At 46.8% G+C, this 16,687-nt stretch overlaps 1 protein-coding gene across 1 annotated transcript; it reads right to left on the reverse strand.

Moving 5' to 3' along the window:
• Positions 1-3,848: 3,848 nt before the first annotated feature.
• LOC131479119 (uncharacterized) lies at positions 3,849-16,071 on the reverse strand. The gene is made up of 8 exons (XM_058659705.1): positions 15,868-16,071; positions 15,204-15,320; positions 13,372-13,416; positions 11,105-11,168; positions 10,065-10,114; positions 7,675-7,760; positions 5,311-5,353; positions 3,849-3,899 (listed from the first exon to the last, which is right to left on the reverse strand). Exons 1-8 carry the CDS (start codon positions 16,069-16,071, stop codon positions 3,849-3,851), a joined length of 660 nt encoding a protein of 219 aa, XP_058515688.1.
• Between the last annotated feature and the right edge of the window lie 616 nt (positions 16,072-16,687).

Here is a 16,687-nt window from a genome sequence, read left to right on the forward strand (position 1 = left end):
GCGCATGAAGAGTATCGCACCTTATATCTCAGTACAGCCAGAGCGGCAATTCAGCACGAAGTTACGTACGCAGCAACCTCAGAAATGGCAGGAACGCCACGGCAGTACAGAGCTTCTTAGCAGCGCAAATGTCTCACGGTGGCTCCGAAATTTAAGCTTAGATGTGGGACCACTTAGGGGCGAGGCGATCTGCGCACGCTGGGGAGAAGGTTTTAGGCACACGGCAAACCACCCGAGGAACGACAGGTGACACTCACGCGAACAAGCAGACTTTGGACAATGCCGCACCGCTGGCAGCTGCAGCCGTCGAAGGCTAAGTAGAGGAACTGCGCAGATGATGCGTTTTCGTTCGACTGCTATAAATTCCTGCATACTTGAGAGGTGCATTGGGGAACTCCCAGGAGGCCAGTGCAAAGGTTCCGGTGCAGCAGCTCCCCCTCGTACCGCCCAGGCATTTTTTTGGCACCAGTACCTGTGGTTCCTACCTACCCGCAGACGACCGCTACTTTTACCCCAGGTGTAGTTGACGGTCCGACAAACCCAACACGAAAGCGACAACAGTTACATCGACCTTCGCTGATGACGCGGAGCAGCAGGAGTAGCGGGACGCCTAGTAGTAGTAGTTTGTGCCGCTGGAGACAGCGGCAGCTAGGGACCTTGATCGTCTGCTGCTCTCTCTTGTGGGAGTGTCAGCAGTCACCTCTTAAACATAAAACGTGGTATAGTTAAAGTCCCCCTTGAGGGAAAGTATAAGCGCGCTATCCCATCATCGCAGTAGGCGGTGGCTAAAACCTTTGATCAACGCAAATCGACTCACAGCGCCTTCCTGGGAAACCGACACCACGATAGGACTAGTACAATAGATGTGTGACAGAACCGCTTGGACATGCTTTGGTGGCTGGGGCATGCGCCAGTCCTCTTGATTTGATGATCGCCGTAAGCGGCGAGACACAGTATGTAGACTTTGAGAGCAGATAGAGACGACTGCCCTGCAATGGGATTTATTTTCACACCCGGGACCAGGGTCTAATTTGAAGAGAGAGCTACTTTTGAATTTTCTCATGCATGTTTCGAACTCTGACAGACGCGCCCAAAAATGTCGACTCGCTGTCTTGACTAGCGTACTTCAAATAGACGAGCACACTCATGTACATCACCAGATCAGAATCGAATTCAGGAGAATAAAGATGGCCGCCACGGAGACCTGCAAATGTTGCACTAGCATCATGATATAGGAAGCACGAACCGGTCCGTTTGACCGGAACTCCAAGGAGAGATATTGTGGAGGATGAGGGGCTTCAAAGATTCTGCTGCCACTTCAGAGGTGGATAAAGGGTAAGAACGAGGCTAGAAACAGAAGGGAGCGGGCAGGCAGGAAATGCAATGTACTCTGGGTACACGTGTGCCCGTCAGAGAAGTGGCCGCCCAAAAGCGTTTTCTTTTATCTCTCTGCATAACCAGACGATGCAGTAGCATACATGCCCTTGTAGGGAGGGCTGGGATTGCGCGTGTGCATCACTTAAGCATTGATTATATGAGCAAAAAGGTCTATGCATACACACGGTGCCCCAGTTGAGCTGTCCTTCGCTACCCTCGCCCTGATGGACTGCAAAAACAGACCTTGCAAACGGATGAACGCGTACGGAATGAATTTGAAAGCGGCGACAATGCTTATATCCTTGCAAAGAGAAGGAAAAGGTGTCTACAACGCGTTGTTATGGTGGGCGGGGCTTCTGTCAAGGTTGAGGTCGTCTTCGTCATCAGCGGCGAAGCACCGTTGGGGGCCTGCCGCAGGAGATGACTTTGGGGTTCTACGTGAGCAACGTACTGCAGAATAGGAAGCGACGTGTGTTCCCATGTAAAAAAAATTCCGTGAGTACACCGCTGTGGCGCGTCACTGTGCTTAGTGAGGCCAATGAAGGAATCAGCACACGGCACCGACATTATCGGACGGTTGCACACCTAAAGTGTGCTCCTACTGATGTAAGTGCGCATTCCCATCCGGTTAGACGAAATATGTAAGGACGTTGTGATAAGTCGCATCTCCTGAGGTGGGTTTTCCTTTTGCACTAGGCGTAGTGTGTGCTGCAACACGAAACACCTGCGGGTGGCGAACTACCGTCAAACCGGAAGAGGTTGCGCTTCGGTAGAACAGCGTTTGTAGGAAGGACGCTGGTGTAGCATGACTAGCAGACGCAGTACGACTAGTACCTGCATCATGAGCTTAGGTAGCGGAGCTCGGCGCTGCAAGTAGAACAAACCGCAGCCTTCCCTACTGCAACAACTTCGCTAGAAGGAGGAGAGGGAGCGACGAAGAAGTAGCGCTAGCTGTTGCGCCGAAAGCGAAGCCGACACCTCAGTACCACAAATATGATTCGAGCATTCAGCGGCAGAAGTGTCTTCAAAAACACCCGCCAGAGCCAAAACGTACAGTTGCAGCCGACTGCAGTATCAGCGAGAAGGGGGTTGGGAACGCCAGCATCATTACAAAACAAGAGCAGGAGGCGTAAGCAGGCGCGAAATGTCGGCAGGACGACTCAAAGCCTCCAAGGGGGTTATACCAGCAGCGACGGAATTGATTTTGTAGTGATGAGCAGCGTGACCACAGCGGGACCCGCGCGGCATTGTTCGACCTGCGGTGCTACGCCTGGCAGACACTGTGGCTTGTCCGCCAGACAGCACTATTGTATGACATCTCATTGCCGTTGTTTCGCCCTGTATTTCGCCCTTTAGCTAGTGACACACAGTCGTGAATCCTGTTGTGCAGGTGTGTCCAAGACAAATCCATGCTGATTTTGTACAAGTACCGTTCCTGATTGCACCAGTCTCTAGCGTACCCTGGCTGGAATTCATCTATCTCGCCGTTAACACCAACTTGTAGGCGCGTGCAGTTACTAACGCGCTTCCGTTAGCTTAAGATGAACGACACGTGTTACCGAAGAAAATACGCGCGCACTCACACACACACACACACACACTCTTGAATGATTGCAGGAACAGCATTGATTACTATACCCGCGCAGAGCACCACGGCAAAGACACGAAGATCTTCAGACACCAAAGTTGAACAGCTCTGGTGAGGAAGCTCACTTGGCGCAGGCACCGCTCCGCAGTCACGCAGAAGCAGCGTCAGAACAGGACCACCGTGTTCCTTATTTGTGATAGCAGCAGCACGGCCAGCTCCGTTTTCAAAAAAGCATGGGGAAAGGGACTGTGTTTTCCACCCGACTGGGTGGTACGGAGACTACCAGGCCTGACGCTTGCCATGTTGCTGGCAAACAATCTGCTAACGCAGTGATCGACCACCAAAACATTTGAGATCAGAGACTAACTTAACAGCCAGTTCTATGGAAACCACTGCGCAGGGTACGTGTTGACGATGATACAATAATATGCTTACATTGATTCATTCCGAGAAAACTGTGTACACGTTTGAGGAAATATGCAAGGAACTGCACATGTACGTCCACAGATGCAGTACTTCTCTCATCATCCTGTATATCTGGGTTAAGGAATGGTACAAAAGTAGCCCGCGCGCACGCTTCTGTATGTGAGGTTGTTACACGGTAGAGAGTCTGGAGCTTGTGTTGTGCCTTAGCAGCTCTCTCGCACAAGCACCTTCCTACATCTTTTACGCGCTGAACATTCTCTCGACTCACAGAGGCTCCGTCACGTCGACTTCATTGCTTGCGGCAATGACTCTACCGCAGCAGCAGTGTGCGACGGGAAGCGTAAAAAAGCAAAAAATCAATCAATGAACGTTCCCCGCCTTTCACTAAGCGAGATGTTGCCAGGTCACCACTTGTGGCAGCTCGTCAACCGCAGATCCACTGTTGGTAGCTCTCTGCTTATTTTCCTTCCAGGAGGTCAAGCAAGACCGAGCGGCGTTCGAAGAGAGCCTGACAGAAGGAGGAGACACATACTGTAAAAGAGTAAACTTTGCAGCTCGCCATCCTAGCGGTGTTGGGGGCGATTTTTCATCTTGCTAGAAATTATTTTTCCGCTTGTCTCTGCCACTTAATCATCTGGCACAGAAGCGCCATGAAGCTTCCATTCTAAATAGACGTGTGCGCGTACGCGGCCAGCGGCGTATATAAGCATGACAGTAAGCGCGCTATTAAAATAAGGCCCTTCTAAAACGGCATTACGCTTCGCTCACAATTTATGTCGCCATGGCATGAATATACACATATATATATGTATATTTCAGCTTTCGAATGGTACTTGTCGCCCCCCGAATCGGCTGGCAACTCCTACACAGTAATAAAAAACCTGCAGTTGAATGTCAAGAGACTATACCAGTGTAGGTAACAGACCTCTGTAGTATGATAGTAATCAGAATGCCTCACAGGTATGACACTAGTGATCGCATCTGCTAGATGACGTATTCCCTCCTACAGGGACAGTGACACTCTGATGTGGAACTGCTTCACAGTTCTCTTGCTGACTGCAGTCAACTTGTGATGCTTGGTACGCTTAAGGCGCGTACACCTAATTGACATGGAACAAAAGCTAAAGTGGAGTTTAACGGGACGTAGAGCAAAGTATAATACGGCGTGCGCTTTTTTCGCAGGCGCGCATGTACAACAAATGTCAGTGGATGTCGCCCACTGACTTGATGAATCAGCCACGCCAAGTGCAGCAATCTGCCTAGAAGTATTCTTGCAAAACGTAGTTCACGACGTGCTCAAGTCCCTTCAGAGCAACCTTCTCTTTTTATCGCTAGCGAAAAGCATCATCCCTTTCTTATGAGCGTCTTCAGAGGCGTACGCACATACACGTTCGATCACAATCAACAAACACACATACAAATCGAGTGGCATGCTACACTGTTTCTGCTCGCCCGTCTCTCGTGCAACACTGCGTCCATCTCCAACTGTGAGTACCCCTTCTGTCACAGGGTTTTGTTCTATGCGTGGCTCTCCAGCCTGCGTACATTCGTCGTCATGACGTCGTCCTCTCTGCGCCTTCTCTGTTTGCATGCTGCGTACATAGATATATATGTAGTGTAATAATAGCCTTTTTCGATTACACAATGTCCTCTCACAACATGAGGGACCCTACGTATAGGTATAAATGCGGCGCTCCGTATTATCGTTTTGTTTCTCTCCCTCTCTCTCTCTCTCCCCCTCTCTGTCTCTCCCTTCCTTTCTTTAGCTCTTTATTAATCCGGCACATCAAGCTCTTTTCTTTCTTTCTCTCTGTGTACGTCGCACACGTAGTAAACACGTGGGGACGTACAAATATATTTTTTTACGGAAGTAAAGCGAACAAATAGGTGCTTGAGTATATATCCCTCGCTTGTCTTACCTTGGCGCGAAGGTCTTGCATGTTCTGCATCACCATTCTGTTTCTGAAGTAACAACAATCCACACGTAGTAGTCACCCCCCCAATGCGTCGATACAGCGAAGAAAGTATGACGTGTACGCACTCTTTCATTCACGCAGGACCTACCGTTTTCTCTTTGAGTGCTTATCGGGCGGCGGATGTGGACTGAACTACTACAAGTACAACTCGCGGAGAAGCGAGGAAGTTGACAGTAAGTAAGAATGCAGTAGTATCACCTCTCTGACTGTGGTACTGAGACCCATGCACTACAAAATGGAGCATCAGTCGGGAGAGCTCGCACAAAGTAGTCGCCGTAATTTCAATGCATCAAAACGAAGTATGTGCAACAAGTAAACGAAGATCCCCTACATATAGAGCGGCATGTTGTAGTACAGCTGTAGAGACTCCCTAGAAGACGGAGCCACGCAACAACCCATACTTTGAACGTCAGGTTCGACAGACATATAGGCTCCCCGTAGCCACCTCACCCTTCATATGTATATATATATGTATACATATACATACACGCCTATGCATGGCCATGTGAGACCGCTGAATAAGAAAGCAACAAGACGACCTTAAAAGGCAGCAATCGCTATCTCGCGGGACAACAACGTGTCTTATAAGAAGCAATGCTCTCCAAATAACTTCTGTAGTGGAAGGAGCGCAATGATTGTAGCTAATTTACTTGGGTACAATCACATAGTCGTGTGTCTACCTGTGGCTACACGTGTCCACGTACACATACTATGTTCACTGTATACATGTTAATACATATGTCCAACGGTATAAACATGTACAGATCTGAATGAATATAGCAACACATGAGCGCATGTCCGGAGATATATCCGCAGGAGACGTGTGTCTACACTGAGCTGCACGCACGTCTGTTTGTTGTAGAGGTACGTGCAAATAATACTGACGTTTCTTAGACCTCATGTTTTTCAAAATGCATAAGGACTTTATACGTCACGATAAGTCACGAATTTTGTACATTGTCAGAAGAAGTGAGAGAGTGCGCGGAGAGAGACGTCCGACGAAATATAAAGCGACAGGGATGTTGTATAGAGGATGCAACAGCCGCAGGGTAGCCGGGAGTAGCATGGGTGTACGCATCCACTCATCGCACGTCCACACAAGAAATCTACTGCTACTACAACTACAACTCTGCCACCACAACAACAATCACTAATACTACTTCACAATTGTCAGCGTCTTCCTCTTCCTCCGCAGCCACGAAATTCACGCACAACAAGGGCTCGAAAGTCCCCTTATGTCTCAGGTGCACACATATGCACTCAGACAGTGGGGCAGCTACCCTAGTGCCGTGCGATATCCAGCGCAAACACAGGGGGCTACGACACCTTTCGAAGCAGGCATTACTGAGTCTAGTACAAACACTATCTACGCGAAAGTAAAGTGCATACTGAGTCGAGAATCTTGCCTCCCGCTATAACGAGGAGGTGCTAACGATATATACTCTTCGAGGCTCCCATATGCGGCGCAGCGCTGCCGCTGCTGCTGCTTCTGCTGATTCGTCTCCGTAATGCTTCCTCCGCCATACAGCCTCTCCCACTGCAAGGTATAAACCGGTAATGTAGTGTATATGTCTAACTTCCTCTTCCCCCTCTCAATCGTGTACGTGTGCATTTACTATATATATATCACCTCAAACACTTTATATCTCAAAGCGTCTCTGCATGACGCACGCACACTTAAATGCAGTAAGGCCAGAGGTGACGAGCTCCCTTCTGAAGCTTAATGATATCGTTGCGCATTCCTTTATGACGAAGAACCTATGCAGCCTCTGCTTTCCCTCCCCCCATCCCGATGTTAACGAGCAAATAGAAATACACGTAAACACTTACACACACGAAGGAGTACCTATATACCCACTACATATATGTACGGTGTGTGCAAGCACTAATAACTGCAAGCAATTACCTATATACACGTGTAGTATGTATTTTTATATACCCTATATATGTGTACACACATGTACGAATATGTATGTATATATGTTTGTACGTACAGACAAATATAGGCGGTCATGACATATATGTACTTGTATCTAGTGGGTGCGTATACGTATGTTTGTGTCGAGACGCATGTACGCGAATACAAAAGTAGAAGCCCGTTCTGACATTTATGCACAAGTACACACGCCGTATATACCTAAAGATCTCCATACATGTGCATATAGAATCATCATATACGCGTGCTATACGTGAGTATATATATATGCATATGTGGAATTTGAGAATAGGAGCTCATACACATACATACATACACATTAACATACATATATATATATATATGAAAATGGGAAATAGGAGCTCACGAACCCGATAGCGGTAGCCTGTTGCTGGAGGAGTCCCTTTCTGCAGGCGTCGAAGCTACTGAAGGCATTGACGCATGCGGAGCCGCGACTCTGCAAGCAAGAGAGCACAGCAGCAAATAGCTAAGCGTCTGTTACGATCGCAGCTGCAAATGAGTGGCAAAGTATTACAGGTAGCGAGGACTTCCACACCATATCTACCACTATTTCAAGTAAGACTATCAGCACCAGCAGCACAGAGGAGCCCTCTACGCGAGCCACCACGGGCTCTCGTTTTGGTAGTAGACACGGGCAGAGCGACAGACGTACATGATGAACGCGTAAATGCGGGTGCACTACATGACGGTACGACTATACAGGCGTGTTGCGAAATATATAGACTTGGATACGCACGATATGTACATGTGCAGTTGTATATATACATGCAAGTACGAGGTAGAGGCCTGTTAGGACATTAGTGTGCACATACTACGGTGAGTAAAGGTTATCATATAAACTGAAAGCATCTACAGCCGTTGAGTGGCCATGCACGTACGGCATCTCTCAAGCTTGACTAGTCAGTAGCATTACTAGTAAGCATCAATCTGTTGCTTTTGCAGTTGTTGTAGCCACGTGCAACAGTCCCTCAGTAGAGATATATATATATATATTAATGTACATGTATATATGTGTATGAGCTCCTATCTCTACTCAGGCAGAGAGAGAGCAATAAAAAGGGAAGAAGAGGCGAGAATGGAGCTGTCAGTATGAAAAACTGATCGGAACGCTAGGCTCTTGATACAGACTGCATAACGACTGAAGGCAGCAGCCAAAGTAACAGACTGATGCTTACTAGGAATGCTACTGACTAGTCAAGCTTGAGAGATGTCGTACGTGCATGGCCGAAGAGAGAGCTACGCAGCCGAGATGTAGGCGTGTATCACTGTTGAGACTGTCGTTCCCGCACACAGAACAGCACCAGCAGAAGTAGTAGTAGCTGCAGCGCTGACACCGCAGGAGAGCTACGGACGTGTATGGTCCGAGAGAGGGAGAGCGAGCTACGCAGCTAATATGTGGGTTCCTATTACCAAGACTGTCGCTCCCACAGTTAACAGCCGTTGTACAGTAGTAGCTGTACTGAGTTGGTAGTACGTCACTACTGCTACAATCTCACGCTCCAGTATTGAGCGCACCCCACACACTGTATGTAATATGAGGGTAGTCATGTAGTCTATGCTCGAGGCCGACAAACTTCACTTTTTATACTGAAAGCTCCATTCTCGCCTCTTCTTCCCTTTTTATGGGTCTCTCTCTCTCTGCAAACGTATTAACTAATGCAGACAACCAAATAGTAGTATTCTTACGGCTTCTGCTGCTGTGCTGCTCCTGCCTGCGGGGTGCAAGACTTGCAGGAGACAGCGCCACAAGCAGAACCTCCATTCATTCAATGCAGCTGCTTTTCTGTAGTAGGGGACGTGCAAGAAAAAGAAAATAGTTCTAATGATTACTCGTTGCATTTTGCAGCCGCATACGAATGAACACTATGCAGGAGAACGAAACTAGTGCTTATTAAACTAGTGTATGTGTGTTACTTCATGCTACGCACACAGTACCCAGACACATACTGCATACGCTCTGCTTTAGCATCGTGCCACACTACAAGCAGTCGTATTGTGATATTTGCTTATTAGTATCCTCAGCTGCTACTCATATGGCTGTGAGGATTTTAGAAGTGTGATAGTTAGGTATGCGTGATGCACGCAGGTATACTTATTCTTTCTGTTCTTAGCCACAACTCGACTGGCTGTGCTGATACAGATGTGTGCGTAATGCACGCACTAATACTTGGAAATACGTTCACGCAAGAGAACATTCACTACAACAAGTACACAGATAGCCTACAAAGAGAAAATATGCATGAGATTGTGTATGTATATACTTCATTATAACGTACTATACGTATATGCAAGTCATGCGAGGGTACATCTACTTACATACTATACATACATGCTACTGATGCATGAACATCTGACTACTTACTTAGATGGTTCTTGCGAAATGATATACTGACGTTGTACATACATATGTACATATACATATATATATACACATGTGGATACAAAAATACATATATATATATATGTACATATACATGATTTTCCGTGAGGGCTGTGCATCTACATATGTTGGTGGGATCTACCTTATTATCAAGTCTGCAGACATGGTAGTAGTAGTGAAGTGAGAGGACAGCTAGCTATTCACTGTGATAGTTACTGTGGTACAACAAAGGAAGGCTTCGTATATACATCTGTATATATGTATGCATATACGAAGTTCTCTGTGTGGGGGTCATGCATATATGTAGTTGTGAACACCACTGAGTATGTGGAAGACTTGGTGCAGAGACGCTCCTCTTACCGACTGTGACGCTTCGATATTATTTCGTAGACACCGCAGGTACGCCACGCCTGAGAGAAGAGGCGACAAACGAAGACACGCTCTCTCACCCACACGACTAGCCACTGCAGCCCATGGAAGTGCAGGAGCAGGTCGCAGTTCTCACGCCCGCAGCAGCAACAGCAGCAGCACCACCACAATCAGCGAATGTGGCAGCTACAGCAACAGCAGCAGCAGTAGCAGCAGCAGCAACAGCAGGAAGAAGCATACACTTGGGAGCAACGCTGGCTTTCTTTGCATCAGTAGCAGCACGAAAAGTTTGAGTAGCACCGAGACCAGCAAACGCGTAGCACGCCCAATTACAAAAGCGGACAGACTGATTGACCTACTAGGCACTGCAGTAGCGTGATGTGCACAGCAGGAATAAAGACAAAAACAGCCTCAGGAAGGAGGGAAGGAGAAGCAGCAGAAAAAAAGAAAACGGGTACCTGTGTACGCAGAAGACGCCGAGAGTAGTAAGAACATATGTACACTTGCGTTACGTAGACGGGCGAGGCTTTCAAACACTGCGTCAGTTGAAGCAGCACTTGTCGTGCAGAAGTTGTTCATACGCGGCCCCGGTAACTTTCTAGTTGGAGCAACAGATGTAGCAGCAATTGCATGCAGACACGTTGCAGGACACTGATGCAAGAGGCAGTGGCAACGAAGTATGTGATACTTCTCTAGGTATTATGAGAGAGGCGACGGACAAGTGCAGTAGCGCGTCTTCAGCGCATACTCTCCCAACAAATTGTTTTTCGCTCTTTTTAACGTAATCTCTCCACTCCTTTACGTGATATCTCTCTCTGTTTCGACGGAAGGCTTCTCAAAGAATTACATTCTCTCCGTTTTCTTTCTATCTCTTTCTCCCTCTCGCTGTTTCTGTCTTTCTTCCTCTCGCTCTCTCTCTATCCTTTGTTCTTTCTGACTTTTTCTTTCTCTCTCTTTCTCGCTCTTGCATTCGTTCTCAATTTTCTATCCCCGCTCTTTCTGTTATAGGTCACGCGATAGCGTTTTCGCACCCGGGATCCGACAGACATTCTCCAAATCAGCGGCCTGCGTAAATATTTTGGTGTACATATCCACCTGCACATTCACACCCCAAGCAGCACAGCAGCTCTCACTAAATATATGTATCTGACATCCTTCTCAGGATCAACATGCTTAAGAATCAAAGTGGCAGCGCAACTTTTATTAGCAGAAGCCTTCGCAACACCAGAATATGAAAGTCATCAGCTGCAGTTGCACAGCCTTTCTGTACAGTGCTGTAGCCGCGAAAGCATAGGAGGCGCACACACGGAAAAGCTCAATTGCCAGACATCGGCCTGAAGTAGCAGCAGCAGCAGCGGCAGTACTACTACTACTACTACGACTGTTAGCAGCAGAAGTACCAGAGCGGCACTAGCAGCAGTAGGGGTACCAGCGGTACTACTACTACTACTACTACTACGAGCAGCAGCAACGTACTATCAGTCGCAGCCCTAGCAGTAGTAGCAGCAGCAGGAGTACTATCAGCTGCCCTACTAGCAGTAGCATCAGTCCTAGCGGCAGCGGAAGTATTACACTAGCGGGAGCACTACTACGAGTGGTGGCAGAGCAACAGCATCAGCACTATCGGCGACAGCAGCAACAGCTGCAGCAGCTTTACCAAAACTACTGCGAACACCAGCATCAATGCCAGGAGTGGGCGGAGCAACAGAAGCACTATCTGCAGTAGTAGTAGCAGCAAGAGGACTAGCAAAACAACATCAGTCACACTACCAACAGCAGCACCCGCAGCAGCAGTGCCCGCAATGGGCATGCGTGACCCCGTAGGAGAAGCAGCAGCAAGAGCGCTGGAAACCCTCCGCCATGGCTGCTGAATTCCGAAAGGCATGTACGGGTGGGTCATACACATGACAGCTCTGCTGCGCTATTAGTGCTCATGAAGAACATCATCACACGGTGTTTGCGAGGGTAAACTCTCTCATTTTCATACCCTCTGCAATACGGAGAAAAGACATGTGCATGTACTTTCACCCCCATACAATAGGACCTCCCTAAAAATCTATACCACACCCATACATATATATATATATATAGGGGTAGGTGCGGCTTCTTCTTCGCTGCACTGTGTTTCTGCGGGCGTCCGCTATATAGAGACTTTAATTATGTCTCCACAACAACATTCGCACTAGTATACATACAAATATATCTCTAGGGTAGTAGCAGAGCGTACAACAGCCTTCCTAAATGTGTGTCTTGTAGAATCTATACTAGCGTTTTGTGCCACCGCCACAGTCGCATATATTTGTCTCTATTATTGGCATCGTAATGTGGAGCACGTCTCTGCTGTGTTTTGCAGGCGTGGCAATAACAGTAGACGCCCCCTCAAACAGCAACAGCAGTGGTATATTCCTACGTTGAAATGCAGCAATAGCAGTGGCAGTAGTATATCGCGACCCCAGTATGCAGCACGTGCTTCTGCGTTGTCTCGCAGATACTATATATAAGAGCCTAAGAGCTGTTGCGTGCCATATAATACGTTACTGCGTTTCAACTCTACACACCAGTAGCAATACATACTAAGGCTACACATGTAAACACAGAACCGTACTGTAAATCAAATACACTCTCACATCTATGCATCAATATAAAGGTGTGTCGAGTCCTTCTCCGGCCTGTTCTCCTGCTGCCTGCGTGTTCCGCAGACGTGGCAATAGCAGTAGACCCCCCTTACGAGCCGCAGTAGTTGTTGTACATTTCTAAATCTATTCATATCAATAGCGCCCTACTCTATCTTTCATTTATTACCATAATAATTAGATTGCTTGTCACTGAAACAGTACTTACCCACACACACACACAGATACATCAATTCATATATATTCTCTCAAGTATCGATGTGTGTAAAATTAGTCACCACATGTCCGCCGCTTCTGCACACTTTCCGTCCCCAACAATCTCGTTTCCTCTGAGGGCATGCTGTTTACGAAAACAGGTACATATACACGTGGAATGCACATCTACATATACCTTATATTCGTATGAAGATTATACACGTACGTATATATATGTTATACATATATATATATATACGTGGACTCACCATATATATATATATATATATATATATATATATATATATATATATATGTACGTATCTATATGAATATACACGTACACACATATGAGGAGTATTATATATAGTGAGTGACTGGGCATAACCTCGACTCTAATGCACAGCATACTTGGCTCTCCTCTGTCTAGCACAAGTTATACACTCTACTAGGCTTAACGTAGATCGTACCTTCATTTCCCTGGCATCAAAAGAAAGAGAATCTTCCATGTCTGGCTGTGCGCAGGACCCAGACAGCAACACAACACACAACAATCGTGCACGAAACAAGAAGACAAACAAACATCAGTGCCCGACTGCGACAATAGCGGCGCCTGCAGCAACACTACCGGCAAGAACAGCGACAGTAGCTATACAGAAGCAGCAGTAGTAACGGAAGGAGTAGCAGTAGCAGCAACACCAGTGCAGCAGCAGTAGCACCAGCGTCAGCAACAGTACTAGCGGCAGCAGCGGTACTGACAGCAGCATCAACAAGAGTACCACGGAAAAATAGAGTGTGAAGCAAGTTGATATTTTTTCTTCTGATCAATGCTATCCCAATATGTCTTCGTTTTGCTGGACAGCAGCCAGGCGTCAAAACTTCGAAGAAGACTGCTTTGTCACCACGTGGATGTATTCGGCTCCTGCTTTCCTGTTTCCGCAGAGTCAAAATTGCATAGTAAGCGCGAGGTGCTGTGGGGTATATATATGTATGCTACTCTACTCTACGTATATCGTTTGCTCTCTCTCTCTTCCTTCCGCACTTATCTGCTGCGTGTGGCTCTATACGGGTGTTATCAGGCGCAGCGATGACCGTACTTGCGTCTGTTTTCATATGATTTTGCAGCTCCTACTGATGCAACACCATTCTGTCTGACCGTCTGCTTTCGTCACTTTCGCTATTTTCAGTTGCAAAGAAGCCTTCCTCTGGAGTCTCCCTTATACTATGCAAGGCCTTGCTGTCAACATCGAATGAGTCCATAAACATTTGCACTTTTTCTCTCTTGTGTGCTGAATGCATATGCATTTCATGAAACTTGCTGCCACGTAATTGGGACAAAGTCACTCTGTTAACTCTCTACGTTGGTGCTTTTAATATAGTCATGCAGCTCATGAAATACATCACTAGATGTGGCTGCCTACTACTATTATTTTGATGTACGAGTGAGTGACTGCCTACTACTGTTATGACGTGCCGGCGGCTGCCTTACACTGCCTTGGTTTGATTGTAGCTTCGTCCTGCTGTTTCGATGCACGAGCTGCTGCCTCATGCTTCTTGCATGTACTTGTGGCTGCCTACTGTTTCGACGTACGTACGAGCGCTTGCCTACTATTGCTCTGATGTACGTGTTCCTGCTTAATATTGCTTTAGCGTACTTGTAGTTTCACAGTACTACTCTGTGTGTGTGTGTGTGTGTGGCTGTCTACTACTCTTTCAATGTAGGTATGGCTGCTGCCTACTACTGAGTCGATGTACGTGTGGCTGCCTAGTATCATCTCAAATATGTGTGGCTGCGTAAGACTGTTTGAGTGTCGATGGTACTTGTTCTGAGTGTTACCACTGCTGTGTAGACGTCTTCAGCAATCATGAGAGCTCCCACGACGCCCGCTGTATGTCAGTGCTGCACTGATTTTCTGCACTGCATAGAACCACGCTCACCAGTCACTTTACATGTCTCACAACGTCAAGCACCCGATAGTACAACGCGCATCTCTTAATTCATTTGCTTTCTATCGAGGCGCTAATGATGTTATTACGTACATAAGCCACCAGCATTTCCGAAATATAACCAGCTCTCTTCCTGCTGAGCTATCCCTGACGTGTTTGTGCTACTACTACTACTACCAATATTGTTGGTGAAGCTACTACTCTTATTACTGCTGTTGATGCTGCATGTGTGCTGGTGCTGGTGCTGTATGTGTTGCTATACGCATGCATGCTTGGCACGTACGCGAATGCTGTTGTACAAGACCACTTTTGTAGTCGGCACTGCAGCCACGATGATGAGCAGGGAGAGACGTACTTTTCCGTAAACAAGGTCTTGCCAGAGAACTCTTTGAGTATCGGGGAGACGAGGCTGATTTATAGATAGACCCACAAAATTGTGTCGATGCAACAATTCGTAAAGGCCGAGATTTCTCTGCAGCAAACCGTAACATAAGCGTGAATGACAAGACCACTTGCGATATTCATATAGTGGATGTGTGTGTGTGTATATATGTGTGTATGTGTGTATGTATGTGTGTGAGTGAGTGTGTCTGTGTGTATGTGTATGCTGTGTATGTGTGTGTGTGTATGTGCGTGTGTGTGCGTGTGTGGGCCATTACCAACCACATTTGCAAACGCCGAGACTTCTCCGCAGCAAATGATAATACGAAGCGAATGACAACAGCATTTGCAATCACTATACAAATAGTGTGTGTGTGGGGGTGTGGTCGTGTGTGTGTCTGTGGGGGTGTGTCCCCCCGCCTCTGTGTGTGTGTGTGTGTCTGTCTGCGTGGTGTCTGCCTCTGCGTAGTATTTGTCTTCGGATGTGTGTGTCTGTCTGCTTGTTTCTGCGTGTGGTGTCTGTCTGATTGTCTGTGAGTGTGTATTTGTGTGCCTATGTGTCTGTGTGTCTGTCTGCATGCGTCTGTCTGTCTGCGTGTGTGTGTGCGTGTGTCTGGGTGTGAAGGAAGTTTCCTTACCTCTCGCAAAATTCTGCGTTGCATCCACCAGTCCTTTAAATCCTTCTCGATGGACTGGAGCTCCGCATGCAAACTTGCTGCTCTTTCTTGTCGTGCAGAAAAACGTTCCAGAGGCGCGTCAGCACTTGCAGTGGCAATTGCTGCTGCAGGCGGTGCAGGCAGGTATCCTGCCAGATCTTCTGCGCGAGTACGTTCGGGAGCCATTGGTGCCAATGGTGCTGTATATTTCTTTGTGAGTGTTACCTACTAGAGTATTACCGGTTATGTTGCTGTAGATCTACTTTGAGTGCTACCTACTAGAGTATCACTGATGTTACCTGATGTTAGTGTATGTCTATTTCGATCGCTACGTACTGGAGTATTACTTTTGTTGCTCTACATGTATGTTGTGTGTTATCTATTGGAGTGTTATTTATATTGGATGGTGTTTACCGGAGTATGTTCTCTATTGAATGGTTTTATTAGAGTATTACCGATGCTGCTGTATTATATCTATTTCGAGTGCTACTTAATGGTGGTCTGCTGATGGTGTTACATATATATATATATATACTTGTAGTGTTATATACTAGAGTATTACTGATGTTACTGTATGTCTATTTCGAGTGCTATTCTTTTAAATATTGCTGATGTAGCTGTATCTTTACGTTTTCTATACTGCTAGAATGTCAATGATATTGCTGTAACAAATCTTTGTGTTATATACTAGAGTATTTCTAATACCATGTATATCTATCCTGATTGTTATATCTTCTAGAGTACTTCTACTGCTGCTCCTGCTGCTGTCACCAGCTTGTAACTGGTCATAATTCACTTCTGT

Source organism: Ochotona princeps, unplaced genomic scaffold (genome assembly GCF_030435755.1).
Source record: "Ochotona princeps isolate mOchPri1 unplaced genomic scaffold, mOchPri1.hap1 HAP1_SCAFFOLD_4363, whole genome shotgun sequence".
NCBI lineage: Eukaryota > Metazoa > Chordata > Mammalia > Lagomorpha > Ochotonidae > Ochotona > Ochotona princeps.

What these genes read in the sequence shown, in the direction of transcription:
- LOC131479119 (XM_058659705.1), bottom strand. Translation starts at nt 16,071, where the DNA reads ATGGCTCCCGAACGTACTCGCGCAGAAGATCTGGCAGGATACCTGCCT. An exon ending in TTGATGCCAGGGAAATGAAG is followed by an intron (nt 11,169 to 13,371) that starts GTACGATCTACG and finishes GTGAATGTGCAG; the next exon opens with GTGGATATGTACACCAAAAT. An exon ending in TGCAAGACCTTCGCGCCAAG is followed by an intron (nt 3,900 to 5,310) that starts GTAAGACAAGCG and finishes TCCTTCTGTCAG; the next exon opens with GCTCTCTTCGAACGCCGCTC.